Raw genomic sequence first — 22,962 nt, forward strand, 5'->3', positions numbered from 1 at the left:
GTTTCATCCGAACAAGCCTTCGGTACGACAGGAAGAATACTTGAGGAACGCCGGAATGCATGGCAAAGGGATATTGTTGAAGCCTTGGTTTACATTAAGGATTGGGATTGGGCCGATCAACGTCTACGAGATACAATTTTACCGGCAAGCCAAGAATAAATCGATGAATTTAATCGATTAACATTTAATTTTGAAGACGATCCCTCAGCTTCAAATTAAATTGTAAATTTGTAATTTGTAAATATGTATTTACTTTTTACATTGTATTTGTAATTTAATAAACAATGTAAGTTTGTACAATTTGTAATTCATCACAAAATGATTGCACTCTTTTTTCCTTATGAATTACAAATTTAAAAATTAATAAAAAAATAATTTTTTTATATAGTTCGTGTGTTTATTTCAAATTGTAATATATATATATATAAATATAATATATGTATATAAATTGTAATATATATATATATATATAAATAACTTAATATTAAAAAAAAAATAAAAAATTTGGGCAATTCGGGCGGGCTCGGGCCGCCGAATACAAGCCCGCGGCCCGTTCAAGGTGAAATTCGGGCTCGGGCGGGCTGCCCAAAAATCTCGGGCGGGTCGGGTTCGGGCTCGGGTAAATCCTTGGGATTTTCGGGCGGTCGCGGGCGGCCCGTCCAAAGTTCCAGTACTAGTGATGAGTGATGACAACATTTTTTAAAAGATTGTGGTATGTACAAACGACAGGATTCTGTGAAACTATGCCTCTTCACTTTAATTATTTTGATCTTCTGGAAAACGTTTTTCTATTCAAATGAAAAGTTTGTTATTATCAAATCCAAATATTTTAGACAAGAACGTGCTTTATTTATAAAGGAAATTCCTCTAACCAAATGAGTGTATTATTGTCTGAAGAAACCAGCACAAGAGGGCAATTTATGAGCAAAAGACGCCAAAATTCTAAAGAAGAAATAACAGCGAATCTGGACGATAAATGACATCGAATTCTGAAATAAGGATGGCATGTTGTTTACTGGCGAACGACGGGCAATATGTACAATACAGAACATCAAAATTTCTGAAATAATGATGATGTCGTTTGATGAAAAACTGGTTCCGAAATTTTAAATCAGATATGATAGCAAATTAAGCACTAACGACATGTCTTTTTTAAAAAATAAAAATAAAAATGCAACATTAAATTGTAAAGTATAAACATCTTGTCGTTTAGCTTCTTTTAGTTGACAATGTCATGCTGTCTTATCCATAAACGACAACAAATTTCCACTAACGACATGTCATTTTGCGCTTTTTTAAAGCATGTATTGACATGTTGTTTTAACTTAATAACCGTATTCTAGAATCTCGACTGTAACCTTGGCTTAGTCATCAATGCCATTTATAAGAATAATCATTAACAAATTCAAACAGAGAAACGACATTATTTTCTACAATAATAGTTCCTTTATCATCATCAATTCATCATTCCATGACCAATATTAGCAACCCTATTTTCTTATTATCCATGCATTCATTTAGGCCCCTTTATTACACTCCAAGGAAATCACAAATTCACACATCAATTGAGACATGAATAGGCTAATGACTTCTCCTCAATTAGCTCTTGTGCAGTTGCATCCAACTTTGCCCTTGAAAATTCATCAATCTTCAACCCTGCCATCCCAATAAAACAAATCCCATTACTAAATGACTTTGATAATTGAGGTGCCCCACTCCAAATCTTTTGTAACCATAAATTTTTATGTAATTCAATACCAAAACGACACTAAAAACAATTCTGAATGAACTTACCTTGGACAATGGACCACTCTCCTTTCTCACATGTAACAGGAAACGAGTAAACAATGCCTGGTGGTACCCCATAAGAACCATCAGAATGTACACCCATTGAAACCCATGTTCCCTAAATTGCCATCCAAAACAGCAAAAAACGACATTAGTCTAAGAATGTACAAGTTTTGAACATGAAAAGAAACTAAAATATAGCTCAATCATAAACGACATTTAAATGCAGCAGTGACTAACCTTAGGAGTTCCAAGGACCCAATCACGTATATGATCACAAGCAGAACTTGCGGCAGATAATGCACTTGACAGCTTCCGAGCCTTTATAATGGCTGCGCCTCTCTGCTGAACAGTGGTGATGAACTCGGTTTTCAACCTAAAGAGAGTAGGACATGTTGGTGAATCAAACTTGAATTTAAGAGCTTGTTTGGTAAGAGGGAAAGCGGAAAGGTGGGAGCGGATGTAACGACCAGTGGAAGGATTTTGGGGCCTATGGTCATTTGTAAGAGATAAAAGAGGAGAGATTGGATGTGCTTGCGATTTTAAATACTTCAAAAAAAAAAAAAAACCCCCCGCAATTTTAATCTTTCCCAATATGAAGGGATTAGAAAAAATAATTTATACTAAAGTACTAACCATAGTAAGAGAAAGATTTTCCTTTTCCTCTTATCTAACACAATCTAAGGTAGAAAGATAGTTCAGAAATATGAGGCTAAGTTTGGGTTGTTGTGATCTTTAAAAAAAGCAAATGTTCAAAGTACTTTTGAGACTCAAAGGACAATGTCAAGCTGGAAGTATTTCATGTATAGAGTAATTTGGTTGCAGAGTTTGAGGTACCAATGGTCATCAGCTACAAGTTCTCTGACAGATTTCTCCCCGTCGCAAGTCGCGACGGTTGCGTGATTGACATCGGGATACTGAGTAGAAGAATGGTTGCCCCAGATGATAACATTCTTCACATTACCAACATGAACATCTAGCCTCTCGGAGATTTGTCCTAATGCTCGGTTGTGATCTAGCCTTGTGAGACATGTGATGTTTTTCTCCGGGATTGAAGGAGCAAATTCTTTCAAGATGAGTGCATTGGTGTTTGCTGGATTGGCAACCACTAAAACCTGCATGGTTCAAGCAATGAAACTTCATCACATAAAATGGTCCAAGCTTCTGTCTCTAGTAAAAAGAAAAAAAGAAAAAAGAAACATTTAAAATGCTAAACTACTTTAGATGGTTTTATCTACTTTTTAATGGGGTTACTAGATTATGAAACACAAGCAGATTTTAAAGCCAAACTCATATTATTGAGCTAGATGGTACCAATTATTGGAAGAAACTTAATGAGATTACATGAATTAGAAAGCAATGTTATGCAAGCTGATCAAAGGGATTCTGACCTTGCAATCTGGAGCAGCATGTTTTTCTAGTGCTGAAGCTTGTGCCTTGTAAATCGATACATTTTTGGACATCACATCCTTTCTTTCCATGCCTTCATTTCGTGGGAACCCGCCAATCATGACAGCAATATTGACATCTTGGCATGCTTCTACCACATCGGTAGTAGCAACAACACCTATTGAATAATTCACACAGTAATTAGCCAAAAAAGAAAAAAAGAAAAAAAAGGAACTAACCAATACATCTGCGTTAAACTAGCGCTCAAAACAAGACTTAAAAGAGTTTACCTTTAAGAAGAGGGAAGGCGGCGTCGATGAGCTCCATTTTCACCCCTTTCAAGGCTTCAGCAGCAGGTTCAATATCAAGCAGGTGCAGGATCACAGGCTGATCAGGGCCTAGCATGGCCCCCCTCGCGATCATCGAAACAATAGCATAACCTATTTGCCCTGTTGAAGCAGAGTTCAAAATTGTTTAGGGATATGCATATTTAAGATCATATCTTTTGATGTCAAAACTCTTTTGTAATGTTGTGGTCCTTCTGGAGTCAGTTATCTATGCTTTTGCTTGCATCACCTGAATCAAGAGTCTTATGATGGCTCAAAATTCAACTTTTGTATGTTGATAATCATTCAAGTTTCAAGTTATTTAGGATTTTTATTCTATCTGACTTGTACTTTCCAATGAAGTATAAACATTGGTCTAATATAAGTTTAAAGATGCTGAAAAAAAAAATGTCTCCTTACTTATTAAGAAATGAAAATTTTGTGTGAACTTATGAAACATAATATATAAAACAAAAATTCAATCTAGTGAAATCTAGAAACATAAAAGGTAGAATGAATAAGCATGCCTGCTGCACCAGTAACCAATATTATAACTGGTTCCTTCTCAACATTCAAGAAGCTCCACATGTATTTTGTGAGCTTCCAAAAGAATACAACACAAAAGGAAACAACCAGAACTTGTTGAAGCAATAGAAGGCCGTCCATTTTTTTAAACAAATAATAATAATAATAATAATAATAATCTTTTTTCGCCAAAAAACAAATAGAGTCCACAAAGAATACAGATCAAATACGAACGATTACTGTTAAAATCAAAACCAAACTTCCAATATATGGTCCAAATTATAGTAGTATAGCAAAAAGGAATCTATATAAACACCTTCACAAGACAAGGGATTCAGATGCCAAATCAAAGTCCATAGGACATGTAGAAACACAAATCAAAGATCTCCACACTCTCAAGAAAAGAACTTCTCCTTGTGTGTTCTACCAATATGTTCAAGGATAAGAAAAGAATGTTGAGTATAACTGAATTTCTTAAGCTTGCATATGATCATTAGGAGATTATATATATTTTTTTCTGAATTAAAATCAAAAGATGCACATATAAAATATTATATATGTATATATATCATAATAAAAACTTAAAATTCTATTCTTTCATAACAAAATCTTAAAATATGTAACAGAACAACACAAGTACTGCAAGATAACGTGATGCAAGGGAATTAAACTTTACCGGCAGCACCAGTTACTAGAACTCGAATCGGGTTTTTCGCCATCGCTGCAAAAACTTGTTCTAGACAGAGAATGGGACCTTGAATATAGAGGGAGGAAAATGGTGATGAAGAAATGTTGAAAATAGAGAAGTGGAATCATTTTGAGAATGAGTTTAAGAAAAAGAAGGTGGGGACACATTATCAAAAAACGTGACGATGATCGAGGTTAGAGATAAGCGTGATGATAGGAAAACTGCCAACTTTCAGTACAGTTGCAATGAACAAAAAGTTGTGTCACCATGCAACCCCAATTACGCAAGCAACAAAAATGAGTCCAAGCTTTAGCTATTTTCGTGACTACTTTATGGACTTATTTAAGTGCTACGCAGCTTTCTTTCTTTTTTTTTTTTTTTTCTTTTTCCTTTTTGCTCGTTAAATGCTCAATTTGAATTGCAATGCATAATATTATGTGTGTGTAGGCCCAGTAAGGTAACGCTTCTTTTTTATTAGAGATTTATTATTATTATTTAGGAGATTCTCTGATACGCTTAATGTACCAGTATGTCAGGTTTTTTAACCGTTACATCTGTGTATTTTTTAACTTTTACGTGATTTTATATAGATACAACGGACAAAAAATATGACATACTAATATGTTAACGTACCGGAGACATTAAGGATAATAACGCTTTTGCACGGCATACTACCCGATCTTTGTAACAATCACATCATTTGTCCTATTGTTATAGTTTGGTTAAGTTCGAAATTATTCATTTTTGGGGACTTTTATTTTCTAAGAAACAGACTTTTTTTTAAGGCAGATTTGTAAATGAAAAAAAAAGTAAACGGGTAGTATGGCATTTTTTAAGCACTTTTTAGTAGATGACCTAAATTTCGTTAACTTAGGAAAATTTCCTTTTTGGAAATGGTTAGTTTTGTGAATAGTGATTGAATGATTTGTAACTTATCGTTGATTATTTTAGTAGTCTATCATTAATTAACTTAGTGCTCTATTACTGATGGAGCAATATCAATCAGTAGTTAACCAATTTCAATCAATAATTCATCAATCCATTAGTGCAAATTGTTAGTAAAATCAACTATAAATTGGTTTATCAACGGTAAACCATTGGTATATTGATTAACCACCGTAAAACTCGACAAAAAATGGTCATCTAACTTGCAAAAGTTTGGCCATTAATTAGAAATAGGGGCCAAAACTCGTAGTCCGCCTAATTTTTCCAAAAGTAAGCAACAGAGCTGAAGAAAGAACACTATCACCACCACCATCACCCCCTTCAACTCGCCGACAAAGCAAGGCCATCAGCCCCACGTGAGGATCACGTGACACCTTTGTGATGGATGAGCTAATGGCGTAACAACTAGAAATGAGGTAAGTTTACTTCACATAAAATGAAAAAAAAAAGTGATAATGAAATTTTAGAAATGACATAACGAAAGAATCTGTTTAGATAAGATATAATGAAATTTTGTGATTGAGTTCTTCCTAGAGAAAGGAGGACTCAAATCAGAGTGATTCTAATCATGATTCTAAAACTAGAATCATGATTCATGATTTTGGGTTCAAATCATGATTCTGAAACTATGTTTCAGAATCAGGGTGATTCTAGAATAATGAGTGATTCATGTTTAAAATATCACATCAGATTCAGAATCATGCTATTCTTAGTGCTAAATTTTGCATATGCTATATTTGGTGGAAAATCTTGTACCATGTATAACATGACAGAGGAAAATTATGAACCGAACACTATGGGAGTAGATCGGTTGTCGGAATTGCCGGATCGATGCTATAATCTATCACATTTTTTCTTTTATCCCCACCATTTATGCTGTTCGGATGAGCCTCCTCTCAAAGCGTTGGCGACACGCGTGGCACTCTTTACCTGCATTATGCTTTGATTTTGTTGATAGAGCTGAATATGTGCAAAGATGTTTTGAACTCCGCAGGATTGATATGCTCAATGTTACAGATAGACCGATTGCTCGAATTAAGCTTCCGGCGAATGAATATCGGGAGGCTTTCTTGGAGATTAATGGTTGATGGTTGGTTAACTTTTGTTTCTAAGAGCAAAGGCAAGGAGTTTGATCTTTACATTTGCAACATTTCTTATGAGCAATACCCGTTACCTCTTGACATACTTCATATGAGATCATTAACTCATTTGAGGTTGTGTGGTGTTGAGCTGAAGAATCTTGATTCTATGTGTCTTCCACTTTGATGTCTTTGTCTTTGAAGGGTGTCCATTTGGATGATCAAGTCTTACATAACCTGTTGTCTGGATGCTGTTCACTTGAGAAATTAACTTTAGACGTATGTCCAAAGTTGTCAAATCCTGAAATTTCATGTTCGAACCTTAAGTCTGGAAATCATTGGTTACAGTGAGTATATCGGATGGAGCTTTTCGGGTGCAAGTCAGTCGTCCACGACGTCTGAGGCCTCCTATGTGTCCCTATTTCCACTTTAATCGTTCATCCTACGAAAAACTTAGGAAACGTTTGTTTTCTATATCCGTCCCTGATTCTGAATCATAATTTATGGTTCTCTACAGTGTTTTCTCTCACAAAAAATACACGTAAAACGATAATGATTCTGAATACATAAATCAAACGTCCTCTAAGCTTCTCTCATTTACTCGCGTAACGTTCAATGATATTTGGTTGGAAGACCTAATTCCTAGAGTACCCCTGCTTGAGAGTTTGACTTTATGCAAATGCAGAGTTAAAACACGTCAAAATCTGGAGTCAGAACCTGAAAGTTTACTTGCGTTTGGTATGAGGGATCTAGAACCAGAACCATGATTTTGGTTCAAACCTTTATTTGTTTGCAAAAAGTAAAAAATGGTTATTGAAAATTAATGTTTGGTTTGAATGGTTCTGATTCAAGGTTCGAATCTTAATGTGATGTTTTAAACCAGAACCACTAAAAAAAACAAACTACATCCCCCTGATTTTGAATGCTTGAAACATCTAGTTCTGATTCTGATTCCACAATTATGGTTTGGATCTCAAATTCAAACCATAAATTATGGATTTGAACCATCATACTAAACGCAAACCTTTGAAAGGAGTGGAGGGGAGGCTATTGTGGATTCTCCTAATCTTGTATACTTTAGCTATATAGGTTTCTTGGATTCAAACTTTTCAATAAATCCTCGATATCTATTGGAAGCCAAAATCACAGTTTACATGCCTTCAAGTTATGATACAAAAGTGGTATACCAATCTGTTGGTCTTCCTTTCAAACCTCAAGAATCTTACCCTGGATGTTTACTCGGTAGAGGTTATCTATATTACTATACTCTTATTTCCGTTTCTTATTTACTCTTATATTACGTAGGTATTTAGTATGATCTTTCTAATTGTATTTCCTTTCATTTTGTTCTTTCAATCGGAAAATATGGAGGCTCTCATCTTTCCTGAGGAATTGAGAACGGTTTATCGCTCTCCCTTGCCTACTCTCAAGCATCTGAAAGTAAAGACACGGAGTCGAATGCCGAGAGTTGCCGACTTAAGGGAAGCCTTGTGTTGGGCCTCACCTTCTCTAGAGTCATTATCAATGAAGCTAGATTGAACTACGTTGGAATGCTTTTGCAACCAAAAAATGAAGAAGTGAAGTACATATCACGAGGATTGATAAATTGTTATGACGAGCCGCATCCTTTTAGTAAAGCCTTAAGGTCTCTGACTCTCCATGGAAGATCATATCAGTGCTTCTCTTTTCGTACTTCTGTTTCTGTTCAATGGTACCTCTGAGAAGAGGGAAGGTGGTGTCAGCGAGCTCCATTTTCGCTCCTTTCAAAGCTTCAGCAGTAGGCTCAATATCAAGCAAGTGCAGGATCACAGGCTGATCAGGGCCGAGCAAGGCCCCCCTCACGATCATCGGAACAATAGCGTAACCTATTTGCTCTGTTGAACGGAGTTCGAAATTGCTTAGGAATATGCATATCTATGATCATGTCTTTTGATGTCAAAACCTTTTTGCGATGTTGTGGAGTCAGTTATATATTCTTGCTTGCTTGCTTCACTTAATTTAAGTCTTATTATGACTCAAAATTCAGCTTTTTTAAGTTCATAATCATCAAGTTTATGTTTCTGGTTATTAAGAATTTTATGCCGTTGCGTTTATACTTTCCATGTATCATTTCCTAATGCATTTTGTTGTCGTTACTTTATTATGTTGTCGATTTTCAACGCAACGTCATTTTTTCTGGCTGCTTGCTTCTTGAACGTGAAGTCGTTTTTTGATATTGTTAGTTTTTAAGTCATCCTTTTAGTTTAGAATAAGATGTGGTTTGCGGGTTTCAAGTTTTGCTGTCCTTTTTTTTATTACTCAGTTGTTTTAAAGATTTTATTCTACATCTGATCATGTCGTTCTTGATGGTGTCGTTTGTTTCTCTGTCGTCGTCGTTTTCCAAAGATTGAGTTGCATTTCATGATTTACTTTTGTTTCATCTTGCCCTCAAAACTGGAGAAATAATCCAAAAGAACCATCAGCAAATGTTGTAGTATTTGAGGATGCTTTGAGCTAGCAAACGAAGAGGGTGAGAAGTTGAGGTTCTAGAAGAGCAAGAGAGGAAAAACGATAAACAAATCTAACAAATTCACAAAATCGCTCCTACTTAATTCAATTCGAATTTTGAGAATAATGTATTTTAGAATTAAGGGATTCTTTAAATTTTGGTCATCAAGTTTTTTTTTTTTTTTTTTTTAAATTCATTTTAATCCCTGAATTTAGATTTCACAAATGATGCCTCTATCTACTAAAACGTCTCATGTTTGGACTTTTACTATCTCATTAACGAACTAAATTTTAGAAAAATTACACCCATAAGATAAATTTAAGTAAATCTGACTGTCAAATGCATGGTTTGCTAATTAACTCGGTAGAGAGAAGAAACTTCTTTTTCTTTTTTAAATATATATATACCCTCTATTTTAAGTATTAACCAAACATAAGGATCACATGGCTAATTTCGTCAAGTTTTTAAAGATTTAGTAATGGAAGACCCTTAGAAAAAATCAAGATACTACCTGTAATGTTTTGAAATAGAACAAGGTGGAGTGTTTAGAGGAATAAAAGTGAAATTAATCCAGAAAAATGTTCCATACACAAGAAAGAGATTTTTTTTTTTCTTTTTTGCTTCCCTTCCTTTATGAGTCCATACGGCAGTAGTTCGAATTAGGGGTGTAAATCGGCCGGGTAGGGTAGGGTTGAGTCGAAAAATTGAGCCTACTCGACCAGTGCGGGTTGAGAAAATTTTGAGCCTCGACACTCTCTTAAGTCTACAAACCCGCAACCTTTCGGGTGACCTCGGGTAGGGTCGGGTTACTCGGGTTGGTGATCTCAAGAACCACATGATCACTTTTTAATCAATTAATCTGTGCTTGTTACAGAAGAAATCATTATCAAACAGAACATATTTTTCCTTCAAGAGGGGGTCTAAATGCAAGGTGAACAATTAAAACACTCACTTTGAAATCAAACACTTCCAATATAAATAAAGAATGTCATAATTCAACAATTATGTCTTTGAAATCAAACACTTCCAATATAAATAAAGAATGTCATAATTCAACAACTATGTCATACAAGCATTTTTTACACAAACCGTGAATCCAAAACATAAATAAGTTAACAGTTTAAATGCATAAAGTCCATAAACTTATGAAAGTAAGAATTTGAAGTATTGGACATTGTTTTACCTACTTTGAACATGTTCGGCCGGGTATGATTACCTCGGGTTCATGTAACCCCACCCCACACCCCTACTCGCGCAGTGCGGGTTAAGCATAATTAAAACTGAAAATTAAATAAAAAATTAAAAACCCGTGATTTTTGAGTAGGGTTGGCTCAGCTCGACCAGGTTCGTCAGGTTTGGGGTGATTTCTTACTGCCCTAGTTCGAATAGTCATGAGCTACGCCATTCACGACACACATTTTTTATTTTTATTTCAGGAAAATAATAATGATAATAATAATTTTTTAGATTTAAAAAAGAAACAAATCTTAATGATCTTTATAAAAAAGAAAAAATAAATCTTAGGGCGTCGTTATAAAATTAAAATTAAAAAATTATTTTCCTAATTTTACTTTTTCACTTGGTTATTTTAACCAAATTCTCCCCAAACCGGCGAACTTCTCCTCCGTCCAAGTGCGAATAACTTCCTGTGGCGGTAGGGCGATGTCTCCCACCGTTGACGGTGGCCCCTAACTTACCACCCCGGTCACACGACTCCCCTACGACGGCGCGATCTTCTCCCCATCGTGCGCTCTCTCCACGCTGGCGCGAACGTCCTCTTCTCTGATGCTGATGACCTCTGCGAAGAACACTCAAAGGTAATCCTCCACTGCACATTGATTATCCGCCAAAAATCGTCGTTGGCAGTGATGCGACAGTGCAAATGAGAGCAACATATCTTGTGGGAGATCTCAAAGGTGGCCTAGTCAAGAGGGGTTCGGTGATAGGCAATAGAGGGGGCCGAGTTGCCGATGACAGTGACGTGCAGAACGGCTCCGGGAGGTCTTCTCGGTGACGTGCGGGACAACGGTGACATTTAATGGTGGAAAAGAGAAAAACTCAGATCTCGGGGATGATTCTCTGGCAAAGTAGGGTCTGGGTGTGGTTCTAACGGTGGACTCGGTTTGAGTGTTTTTTTTTTTTTTTTTTTCTTTATGTTGGTAGTCCTTTATTTTGATCACATGATAATAGAGATGCTCTAATAACCTATTTTTTTGAAAAAAAAAAAAAAAAAAGTCACTTAGAAAAAATTAATTTTAAGGGACTTTTTATGGTATAAAAGGCTATTTTATTTTATAGTAAGAAATATTATTTTTAACTGTTGAATTATTTTTTTAATAAATAAATTTATTTATGTTGGTTTTAAAAATTTATAACACAACAAAAATTACTCTCACTACAGATCACATCGTTAAAAATATAAATGCATCCTAATTATAAACGATCATTCACGAGACACATTTTTGACCCGGAAAAAAAAAATGATAATAATTAATTATTTTTTATTCGTTTTGTACTTTTGTTTGAAAAGAAAATCAGAAGAGAGAAGAAAAAAAAAAAACCCCCATTTTCTTCTTTTTCTTTCCTTCTCCTACTTAAATCCGGGGAGTTAAATGTTTAAACCGTACTAGCATCCAGTGGAAGAGTGTTCTGAGAGAGAGAGAATTCAGCACCTAAAAATTGTTGAGTTCTTTCTCTCTTAAACCCAAAAAAGAGAAGATGATGAAGAGGTTCAGAGTAAAGGAAGCAGCTTTATTTGCGAGACTCAAACTACAAACTCATCAGCTCCAACGACAAAGAGGGCTCTCTTCTACTTCTTTCCCAGACTTTGACAATGAACTTTCCAATGATCTTGACAATCAAGTAGTGTATTTACAGATACCCTTTTCCTTTATTCTCTCCTTTTCACCTCTTCAATAATCTCTCTTTCTCTCTCTCTCTCTCAGGTATTGGTGGAAGGAAGAGCTTGGTCCAGAAAAGCCATTCTCAACCGACCCTCAGTTCTAAATGCTCTCAATGCTTTGATGGTAAAGAGTTATATACACATTCCCATTTGTCTTCTATTCAAAAAGTTTGATTATTTTCAGCTTTTTCTGGCTTGTTTGGTCGCAACCCATTTCCTTAAATTTCTGTCTAAGCACAATTTTAAATTTTGACTATCCAGTTAAGTGATTAGTTTACGGGATTGTACCATAATTGTTAATTTTTGCTCAGCTTTTCTTAGCTTCTTTTTAGTTTTTTTATTTCCTCACTTTTGTGTCGTTTAGGGGGCTAGATTGCAGAAATTATACTCATCCTGGGAAAATAACCCTGATGTTGGTTTTGTTGTGATGAAGGTAATTTCTTTTCTCATTTCTCTTCTGGGTTCTTTTAACATTAAAGATTAATCTCTTAGCTAGTGATAAAAAAATGGAATATTGATTCATATACCAAGTAGGAGCTTATATGATATTGTGCCAATTTTTGAAGGGAAGTGGCAGGGCTTTTTGTGCCGGTGGAGATATTGTTTCTCTCTATCATTTGATAAATATAGGTGAGAAACTAAATTTTTGCATCGCATTGAGTTGTCTCTTAATATTCTGATTGGTTCCAAATAGTATTGTAAGCCTGAGTTCATTTTACGCAGGGAATATGGAAAACTGCAAAGAGTTTTTTAGAAAATTGTATGGTTTCATATACATACTGGGTACTTATTTAAAACCACATGTAAGTAATAATAATTTTTTCTAGATTTCTACTTGGTGAAATCTTTATTGGACTCTTATTTTCATTGTGTGGCATGTTACCTTCTGTAACCATCCGCAGATGTAGTCAAGTGAAGATATTTTTCTGGAAACCATCAATTTGGGACATTGTCAAATTATTGGAAAACAAAATTATTTGTAGATGGGTCCTAATTTTCACCTTTCCAACAAGAAAAAATTATTTTCACAAGGTCTGGTTAGTGTTTAGCACTGAGTCTAGTTGCAATCTTAATCTCCATGCAGGTGGCTCTTTTGAATGGCATTACAATGGGTGGCGGTGCTGGAGTCTCAATCCCCGGCACATTTCGGCTTGCTACTGAAAAAACTGTATGTACCTGGATATAAGTTTATGTTATTCATTTCCCAATTATTAGAAACCGTTGGCTTTTAACTATTGTTCTAAACCTTCCCTTCTCGTTGGGAGACAGGAGCCATATATCTTACTTTGCAAAAGATCCTTGTCTGCATCATGTTTCGCATGTATTGGTTAACAAGTTTATTCCTGCATTCAAGCATTTTAGACATGGAGGATGAGGACCTAGAAGTTGATATGCTTCTGCTTTTCGAATTTTCTTTAGCAGAGAATATATTTTTTAAAAATTCCTCTCTGCTGATTCATACAATCTGCAGGTTTTTGCTACCCCGGAAACTCTAATTGGTTTTCACCCTGATGCTGGAGCATCCTTCTACCTCTCGCATTTGCCAGGTCATCTAGGTACGCCTTTGTAATGCAGCACATCTTTTAATTAGAGGTTACTAATTTAAGTAGACAAGGGTACTAGTAAGGTATTCTTATTTAAATTTATTTCAAGACTTCTGATAGGACAACTTCAATGTCACGTCTCGAAGTGAATTTGTGTTGAAATTCATATTTTGTGGAGGAGAACTAAAAGCTTTCATTTGTTTCTCCATAATTTCTCTGTAATTACTTTAATAAATTTATGGCTATTTGCAGGGGAGTACTTGGCTCTAACAGGAGAAAAGTTAAGTGGAGAAGAAATGTTTGCTTGTGGCCTTGCTACACACTATTCACATAGCTCAGTTAGGAGACCCTTTTCCTACAATTTTTTGTTTTGGAGGTTATATGACATTAGCTAATTTGGTTTCTTTTTAATCCTAGAGGCTTCAATTGGTTGAAGAGAAACTTGGGGAATTAGTCACCGATGACCCTTCTGTGGTTGAAGCTTCCTTAGAAAAATTTAGTGAACCTGTCTATCCAGATAAGGGTCTTATTTCCAGGTCTTTTTCCAATATAGTAACCTTTTCATTTGTGTGCAATATTTACAAGGCGCTCATTTCCATCCATAATGAATATGAATAGCTTGTACTAAATTGTTTTGGACTTGTTTAGGATTGAAACAGTTGGTAAGTGTTTCAGCCATGACACCGTTGAAGAAATCATTTACGCAGTGGTAAACATATACCCCGATTTTTTCTTATTTTTGTGCATTTAGAACTGTTAACCCAACACTGCTTCAGTATCCTTTTCACAAAATATATTCAAGATTATTTGATTTTGGACATAACGTTTGAAACGAATTCTCAGGAAAGCGAGGCGGCTAGAACTAATGATGCATGGTGCACTTCCACTGTGAGGAGACTAAAAGAAGTTTCACCATTGAGCTTGAAGGTTTCCTTAAGATCTGTAAGTCCCTTTCTCACACTCCCTTTAGCTGCTTTGAATTTTCTCTTACGGGATGGTGATACTTATATTTATGATCTTATTAACCAAATAATGGTTGCAGATACGAGAAGGTCGATTTCAGACCCTTGATCAGTGTCTGATCCGTGAATACCGAATGTCATTGCAGGGAATATCTAAGCAGGTTTCGGGTGACTTTATAGAGGTATGGAGCCTCTCAATTGTCTTTTTTATGAAACAAGACCTTCATGATCTTGTCACAAATCATAATGCCTTACTTTATGTGTCCATTTCAGGGGGTTCGGGCACGAGTAGTGGAAAAGGATTTGGCTCCAAAGGTATCATCTTTTTTAGCTAAAAATTCTTGCATTTTGATGCAACCTAACCAGGACATCATTATGTTTGCTTCACTATGCTTGTTGACCACACTTAGCAAATAGCCAAATACTAGAAGACCACTTTTTAGCATTAGATTTCATGTTTCCTTTCTTCTTCATCTTCTTTTTTTATTTTTATTTTTTCCTTCTTCTTCTTGGGTTAAAAGCTAGTAAAGGACTTTTCAGGCACCGGTGGTTTCTAACATCACAACTAAAAGAATGTGAGCTCCATATGAGAGACCCATGCTGTAGACTCACCTTCTATTAGTATTGCGTTGTGGATGCTACTGGCGCCTCCTAACATTATTCGATGGACTCGCTTGATTCCTTGTGCCGATGCATGTTCTGTTGTTAGCACTAGCAGTGCTGCATACTAATTGCAACATTTGGTTCTTGTTTTGCAACTGTGCAGTGGGATCCTCCAACGGTAGAACAAGTTTCCCAAGACATGGTGGATCACTATTTTTCTCCTTTGACTGAATTCGAGCCTGACTTGGAACTACCAACTAACTTGAGAGAAGCATTCACCTAATCATCCAAGCGCTGTACATGGATTTTTCTGTGCCTCTGTTTCCTTTATTTCTGATGAAACTGCTTGGTTTGATATTGATTAGCTTTTGGAAATTTATTCACACACAACACATACAGAGAATAAGAAGTTGCAGAAACAAATACAGTTATGTGGATAATAAACTTTCTTTTCACAAGCGAAAGCTTACTTGAACTATCTATACTGTGCTATACATGAGAAAGTGCAGTTCATTGATACATTATCCCGCTTTCAAGACATGGGAGCAGCTAAAGTCTTATTGCTGCCTCTCAAAATTTCTTTATGGCCCCCCAAAAAAATCACAAATATAATATAATTTAAAAAGTTAAAAAAGAAAATTATCAAGAGAAGAAAACTTGACTAAGCGAATGCTTCAGCGGAAAACCGACTATTCAGCCTCCTTGGTGCCCTTGTAACTGTTTACCAATTGCATTTGGACGTCGTTGGAAACTGGCATATGTTCCTTGTATTCCATTGTAAATTCACCTTTACCCTGCGTAGAGAAAAAAAAAAAAAAATTACAGAACTACATATAAGGGAACGAGAAAGGGAGTTTCTAAACTTAAGAGACAAGATTATTCATGTTACCTGTGTCATCGATCGAAGAGATGTCGAGTATCCAAACATATTGTTTAGTGGGACCTAGAGATGCAAAATTCAGTACTTTAAGAAGCTTATCACGATTCAAAAGTCACTCGGTGTCAGTTATAATATTTCACTGACGACTACTGACCAAGATGGAATTGTCCTAGCCGGCACGTTCTCAGCTTAGATAAATGTAAGTGGTGTACATGGCAAGAAATAAAATCATGCCAAAGTATGCTCAATATATAGACTCGTAACGATTGCAAATCAACCAGCATACAAAAGTAAAAGATCCTAGCCTGGATTGTATAATATCAGATAGACGCTAAAAGGGACTTACATGGGCAGTAATAACAGAATCATCTCCTTCCTGATCGTTTCCAACAATCACGCCTTTTCTCCTACACGATGCCAAAGTTTGTTTTCAGTTACTAACGTTTGTTGGCAATAGAACCTCAATACATCTCTGTCTACAATTGTGGATGCATCATCACTTACTTGTTAATATCGCCTGCAACAGTGCCCTGGAACTCTGTGGGTACTTTCAACTCCACAAGCATAATAGGCTCCAATATCACAGGTTTTGCGGCCGCATAGCACTGGTAAAAATTCAAAACTTAACATCGTAGGTAACACCTAAAACTTCAATAATTTACACAGAGACAGGATATAAGTAGACTAAAACCTTTCTAAATGCATATATTGAAGCTAACTTAAACGCAAGTTCGCTGGAATCCACGGCGTGAGAAGCTCCATCGGTTAAACAAATACGGATATTTTCAACTGGATGTCCAATTAATGAACCCCTGTCACGTAAAATGAAAACAGTTAAATTGCTATGAGGTGACACTGCTATCCTTCAAAAGAAAAAAGAAAAAAGAAAAAAGAAAAAAAAATCTTTGAAGATAACTCAATCAACACTAAAGGATCGGAAATCACCAAGGGGCAAAGAACTCACGAATTGGCCGCTTCTCTAAAACCTTTCTCGATTGCTGGGATGAAACCTGATGGTATCACTTGCCCAATGATCAAGTTTTCAAATTCAAACTTAGTTGGTGACCCTGGTGGAAGTGGTTCAATATATCTGAAGATACAAAATATAAAAAGAAAAATCAGCACAAGATGAAGAAACCAAGTGATGCATATTACCAGTATAAACTTAATACGTCAAGATACCCGGGGCAAGCCCCCAGCCACAAAAGTTAGCAAGTTAAATCAACAAAACTGCCCACATAAACTAACCACCACCCGAAGCACATGCTAAAAAGTTATGTATTGCATAGGCTGACAAATACAGTATTTTCTTCAAAATGATATTCAGATAAGGGTATAGGACTATTGTATTGACAAGTGTCTTTTTACAATGTTTTCTCAACCAATCTAGTAGTGCTACATTAAAGCTTATGCATGCTTACCCGACTACTCTTCCATATTGACCTTGTCCTCCAGATTGCTTCTTATGTATATAATCGAATTCGGCACGTTGGGTAATAGTCTCTCTGAAGTTTACACGAGGTTTTCCAACAGTAGCATCAACCTGTTTGAAGGAGAAAAAAAAAAGGATGGAAAAAAAAAACTCATTAGTTATTTCTATGAGGTGAATTGGTGAAGTACCAATCAGAAATAACATGATTCTCATATCAGAAATTACATATGGTCAGGCACCTTATACTCTCTTCGAATCCGTTCAACATATATGTCCAAATGTAGCTCCCCCATTCCAGAAATGATTGTCTGGTCAAGGGACAGTTTCTCAGTAAGATGCGGCAAAAATTATTCCTTCAGGTTACATGATGAATGAGAAATGATTTTTAAACAAGAGAGGGAAGACTGAAGAGAATGGCATTAACAAAGCACACCTGTCCACTCTCAGGATCCAAGCCAACACGGAAAGTAGGGTCCTCTTTCTGAAAACGATTCAGAGCCTTCGAAAACTAGCAGTAAAAAAATATATTAGGATAACACCAAACACTTATAAATACTGAAACAAATATGTTTACACAGAATTCACTCACTTGTCCACCAGAATCTTTTGAGACCGGTTGAACAGCTAATGACATCACTGGTTCGGGGACATTCATAGAAGTCATTGTATATCTGATTGATCCATCAGTAAATGTATCCCCTGAAGGCACAATACAAAAAGGTCTTAAGGGGGAAAAAAATAGAAGCAAAGAAAAATTTAACCAGGAAAAGCAACATAATTATCACATTATGGAGCAGGATTTTAACCAGTTTATTCTGTAACCTAACTTGCTCTTTTCATTAGTTTATAATATGTGAATTATCCTTTCATATATAAATTAATCTCTAACTTCATCGCAAAAGTAACAACTCCTATTGTTTTTCACATGGAAATTATTCTCTTCTGTTACTGTGATGACTAAAGGGAATAACATTGACAATCTATATCTTCATGTCTTTTGTTGCGTTAGTGTGAAGGTGTTATATTGTGTATTTGTAGTAGTAGTCAAACCTGATGCACAATCTACACCAAATACAGTAACGATTTGACCAGCATGTGACTCTTGAATATCCTGCAAATGGACCCCAAGACAATTAAAAAACTTTGGTAAAAGTGACCGAAGTTGATATTCAAACTCAAGTATAACCTGAATTCCAGAAGCCAATGTTTTCCACATTTCCACTGCTAAGAATTTTGTTTTTTTCCTTTTTCCCAAATATATTAACTAAAAGTTCAACTCCAAACTACCACACATTTTCCAATGGAGCTGTTTCTTGACAGAAACATCTAAAAAAAATGTTTTATTTCAAAAACTCTTATCACATGCAGAATAACTTTATTAGTATAACATCAAGCAAATTCTAACCTCCATCTCATTAGAATGCATCCGAACCAAGCGTGGAACCTGTAACAAGAAATAACAGAACAGTACTAATGACAAAAGTGCACTTTAAAAGGAGAGTCCTGTTATTATTTAAAAACTTGATATTGTAGTGGACACAGGTTGAATTACACATCCAAAGTATAAAAAGGGTATATTACAGAAGGTAAAAAAGAAAAAGATAGTCAAGCCATGACACGTAAAATATAGGTTATCCATTGAACTCACCTTAACTTTCTTGCCCGTGTTTACATTAATAATGAAATCACCCTTCCGAATAACTCCTTCATAGATCCTTTATTAAAATGACAATTGTTAGCGTCACTAGTGTGATACAGGAGACACTAATGCAAAATTAAGATAAGTCATACTGAACACAGCACCTCTCATGCATACCTTAGATATGTCAACTGACCAAAACGACCTTCCTCCAATTTAAAAGCCAATGCCACAAGAGGTCCATCTGGTGATCCAGCCAAGGTAACCTAGACCAAGACCATCATTACTCATTGGAACCGGAATTAGTAAAGCAAACGTAATGGGTAAAACTTCCCCAGCTTAGTACCTTCTCTTCGTTCTTTGACTGGTTTAAAGCATAGTTACTGACTTCGATAGGACAAGGCAAATAACTAAGCACACCATCCAATAGTGGTTGAACACCCTGTGGTACAGAATTGGTAGAAGATGAAAAACATAAATAGACATCCAATGAAGAGTACAATAAAAAAGGAGGTAAAAGACAATAAACCCAACATAGAACACAAGCGGATACTTGTGTAAGAACTGAGAATTTACTTTATCGTTGCACACAAAGCATATAACTTACCAAGCCGATAACCAAAAACTAAGAAATAATTGGAGATTTTGCTTTACATGATATTGCAATCCTAATGTGAAGCTAAACTTAAATAAATGAAATATAAAACATGGACCCAACTGCAAATTGAATTGAACTGATCGAGGAGACCAAGAATACGTGGTAGAAACACGAAAATAACTACCGAGTTTGGAAAATAGAAATTAAAAAAGAAATTTAAAAGTACCTTGTTTTTAAATGCACTACCCATGAACACAGGCACGAATTTCCTTGCTACGGTAGCCCTGCGAATAGCTTCCTAATCAAAATGAAAACAGAGCCCTAAATTTTGAGGCACACATAAATATACAGGTAAAACAAAAATTCACACTCCAAACAACATAATTTCATATCATAAAAGGAAGTAAACTATATCCCCAAAGAGCTATATAGAGTACAAAAACTCCTCGTCGCATAATATCTGTCTGAAAAAAAAAAAAAAAAAAAAAAAAAAACCCTTTCGTTTACTAATTTTTTAGTTTCTCATCAATTTATACCTCAAGTTCAGCTGGTGATATCGGCTCTTCATTAATAAATGCTTCAGCAAGTGTATCATCAACTTCAGAAACAGCCTCAATTAGTTCGTGCCTTTTTTCTGTGACAAAAGCCTCCATATCGGCAGGAATTTCTTCAACAACCACCTTTTCACTATAATATGAACCCAACACACGACAAGGGAAAAAAAGATAAGCAAAGCATGGAAATTTAAAAAAGATTCATTTTAAGAAACTATGCAACGCCATATCTCATAAAACAGACCCATTAGAACCATGAAAATAGTAGGCTTTTTGCTTCACAAGGTCCACAAGACCTTTAAAATCGTCTTCCAACCCGATAGGTACTTGCACTGCCGCACTGTGATGTCGTAGCTTGGACCGTGCCTACAAGAGAAACCAACTAATTTAAATACTGACCATTAAAAGATTATAATCCCAACACATTCAAGATTAACTATAACTTGCATCAATTGGAGATGATTCTAGTATTGCTTAGGAGTTACTACTAGGACGTTAACGGTTAACGATGCAGCAAATGAGCCATTAATTTTGAATTAAAAAATATGACTTCCTCTAAATACATTCACCAATTGGAAATGACAATTTACAGATTACAACAGTTGGTACAAAATTCTTTTGGCAAATAACTAGTGATCCTTATAAGATACCAATGTTAATTAATTGATTTATAGTGATTGCTAAAACCTAAAAATTGCAAAATTTACCTGATTAAGCACTTTCCATGGATCCGCTCCCATTCTATCAAGTTTATTAATAAATGCAAGTCTTGGAACCTCATATCTTCTCATCTGCCGATCAACAGTTATTGATTGACTTTGAACGCCACCAACACTGCAAAGTACAAGAATGGCACCATCAAGAACACGCAGGGCCCTCTCAACTTCAATGGTGAAATCAACGTGACCGGGGGTGTCAATTATGTTAACCTGCAAACACAAATTTAAACCGATCAAGATCATAAACTTCAACAATCTCATTTCTCAAAATGAAATTTCAACTTTTACGTGCTAAATTACACAAGTTTCTAACTTTGGGTTCCCGAAACTATAAAATTAGGTTCTTTAATACTTTTCTCAGCTCCTTAACTTTCTCGGCAACCGAACAGGATATTCAGTACCTGACTTCGCATCAAGATCATATATTGCAATTCTCAAAATGAAATTTCTACTTTTACACGTTCAATTACGCAAGCTTCAAACTTTGCATTTCTGCGATTATAATCACGTGTTTAACACTTTTCTAAGCTACTTAGCTTTCTCGCCAACCAAACAGGATTATCAGTACCCGACTTTGGATTAAGATCATATATGTCAATTCTCAAACTGAAAATTCAACTTTTACACGATCAATTACGCAAGCTTCAAACTTTGCATTGACACAACTGCAAAGTTATGCGCTTTAACTTTCTCCGCAACCAAACAGAATTCTCAGTACCTGATATCCATTCCAAGTGCAGTAAGTGGCGGCGGACTGAATAGTAATCCCCTTCTCCCTCTCCAAATCCATGGAATCCATCTTCGCACCAACTCCATCTCTCCCTCTGACTTCGTGGATCTCGTGGATTCTGCCAGTGTAATAGAGAACGCGCTCGGTGAGCGTGGTCTTGCCGGAGTCGATGTGAGCCGAGATCCCGATGTTGCGGAGCTTCTCCATGGATTCCTTCCACCATGGATCCTTGTCCTCCTTGGTCCGCGCCAGGTTTCCGGCGGAGAAGCTCCGGAGGTGGAAGGTCCCGAGGAGAGCGGAGGCGGCGGGCGACGGAGAAGAGGACGAGGACGCCGTCGTCTTGTAGAGAGTGTAGAGAAGGCGTGGCGACGAGGGCCTTGGGAAGCGCGCCATGGTGGTTTGCGCTAGGGTTTTGGTAGGGCCTGGGGGTTGAGGTTAAACCCTGAACCCTAGCACAAAAAGCTCCTCTGCGCAAGTTCTGTGTTGGAGTGTCACTGTTAGAGGGCTTAGCGTTGAAGGAGGAGGTGGTTTTGGTTGGGTTTTTTTTTTCCCCCTCTCTCTCTCTCTCTCTCTCTCTCTCTCTCTCTTAATTTATAAAAGTTTGGTTGTCGTTTTTGTCGTGAATTTCTCGTGAAATTGTAAATTGTAAGTCGAGCATTTCCTTTCCAAAAACATTGTCGTTTCATACATTTTGTCGTTGTTCTGAACTGTTGCTGTTTCTACTCAATTGTTGTCGTTTCCTAATATCTTGTTGCACTGTTGCTGTTAAAGAAGCCAACGGTTTTCAGAAAATTGTCTAGGCCTGGTTTTGTTTTTGTTTTCATTTTTCACGTTTTAAAAAAAAAAAAATGAAAATACAAAGTGAAAACGTGTTTGGCACAAAATTTTTTAGAAAACAAAAACAAAAACAAAAACGTTTGTCTTTTTGTGAAAAACTGAAAACAGAAAAAATCCGTTTTCATTTTCACGTTTTCGTTTTCAACTGAAAAAGCTGAAAACTGATTTCAGTTTTTTTTTTCTTTTCTTCTCTCTCTTCTCCAGCCAAAGAAGAGGCGGGAGATCCGGCGAACACCCACCGTTGCTCCTCTCCGACTGGCTCACCGCCATCTTCTCCGACTGCCCGCCACCGTCTTCTCCGACTGCCCGTCACCGTCTTCTCCAACTACCCACC

General features: G+C 36.2%; 3 protein-coding genes across 6 annotated transcripts; 1 reads left to right on the plus strand and 2 right to left on the minus strand.

The window, feature by feature from the left end:
• Positions 1–1,486: 1,486 nt before the first annotated feature.
• Positions 1,487–4,764, minus strand: LOC21404632 (malate dehydrogenase). Of its 2 annotated transcripts, none has more exons than XM_010090959.2 (7): positions 4,705–4,764; positions 3,468–3,626; positions 3,180–3,355; positions 2,626–2,903; positions 2,029–2,164; positions 1,795–1,906; positions 1,487–1,656 (listed from the first exon to the last, which is right to left on the minus strand). In XM_010090959.2, the coding sequence occupies exons 1-7, from the start codon at positions 4,745–4,747 to the stop codon at positions 1,562–1,564; spliced, it is 999 nt and encodes a 332-aa protein (XP_010089261.1). In that variant the 5' UTR covers positions 4,748–4,764; the 3' UTR covers positions 1,487–1,561. The 2 variants fall into 2 exon arrangements, with proteins under 2 accessions (XP_010089261.1, XP_024032863.1); XM_024177095.1 differs by lacking the exon at positions 4,705–4,764 and adding an exon at positions 4,031–4,178.
• A 7,044-nt stretch (positions 4,765–11,808) lies between these two features.
• On the plus strand, positions 11,809–15,756 carry LOC21404636 (3-hydroxyisobutyryl-CoA hydrolase-like protein 1, mitochondrial). Of its 3 annotated transcripts, none has more exons than XM_024176784.1 (14): positions 11,809–12,090; positions 12,174–12,254; positions 12,495–12,563; positions 12,697–12,760; positions 12,854–12,933; positions 13,215–13,298; positions 13,602–13,686; positions 13,927–14,012; positions 14,092–14,210; positions 14,323–14,383; positions 14,518–14,616; positions 14,717–14,818; positions 14,910–14,951; positions 15,403–15,756. In XM_024176784.1, the coding sequence occupies exons 1-14, from the start codon at positions 11,947–11,949 to the stop codon at positions 15,520–15,522; spliced, it is 1,236 nt and encodes a 411-aa protein (XP_024032552.1). In that variant the 5' UTR covers positions 11,809–11,946; the 3' UTR covers positions 15,523–15,756. The 3 variants fall into 3 exon arrangements, with proteins under 3 accessions (XP_024032552.1, XP_024032557.1, XP_024032562.1); XM_024176789.1 differs by having other exon boundaries at positions 14,783–14,818; XM_024176794.1 differs by lacking the exon at positions 15,403–15,756 and adding an exon at positions 15,177–15,393.
• On the minus strand, positions 15,706–22,364 carry LOC21404637 (elongation factor G-2, mitochondrial). Its single transcript, XM_024176775.1, has 20 exons — positions 21,780–22,364; positions 21,050–21,271; positions 20,587–20,708; positions 20,325–20,475; positions 20,015–20,086; positions 19,537–19,632; positions 19,368–19,456; positions 19,200–19,266; positions 18,957–18,995; positions 18,602–18,662; positions 18,141–18,250; positions 17,985–18,059; positions 17,791–17,859; positions 17,541–17,662; positions 17,084–17,209; positions 16,811–16,931; positions 16,624–16,724; positions 16,466–16,526; positions 16,129–16,182; positions 15,706–16,033 (listed from the first exon to the last, which is right to left on the minus strand). Exons 1-20 carry the CDS (start codon positions 22,182–22,184, stop codon positions 15,929–15,931), a joined length of 2,268 nt encoding a protein of 755 aa, XP_024032543.1. The 5' UTR covers positions 22,185–22,364; the 3' UTR covers positions 15,706–15,928.
• Between the last annotated feature and the right edge of the window lie 598 nt (positions 22,365–22,962).

Source organism: Morus notabilis, unplaced genomic scaffold, assembly GCF_000414095.1.
Source record: "Morus notabilis unplaced genomic scaffold, ASM41409v2 Scaffold1009, whole genome shotgun sequence".
Classification (NCBI taxonomy): Eukaryota; Viridiplantae; Streptophyta; class Magnoliopsida; order Rosales; family Moraceae; genus Morus; species Morus notabilis.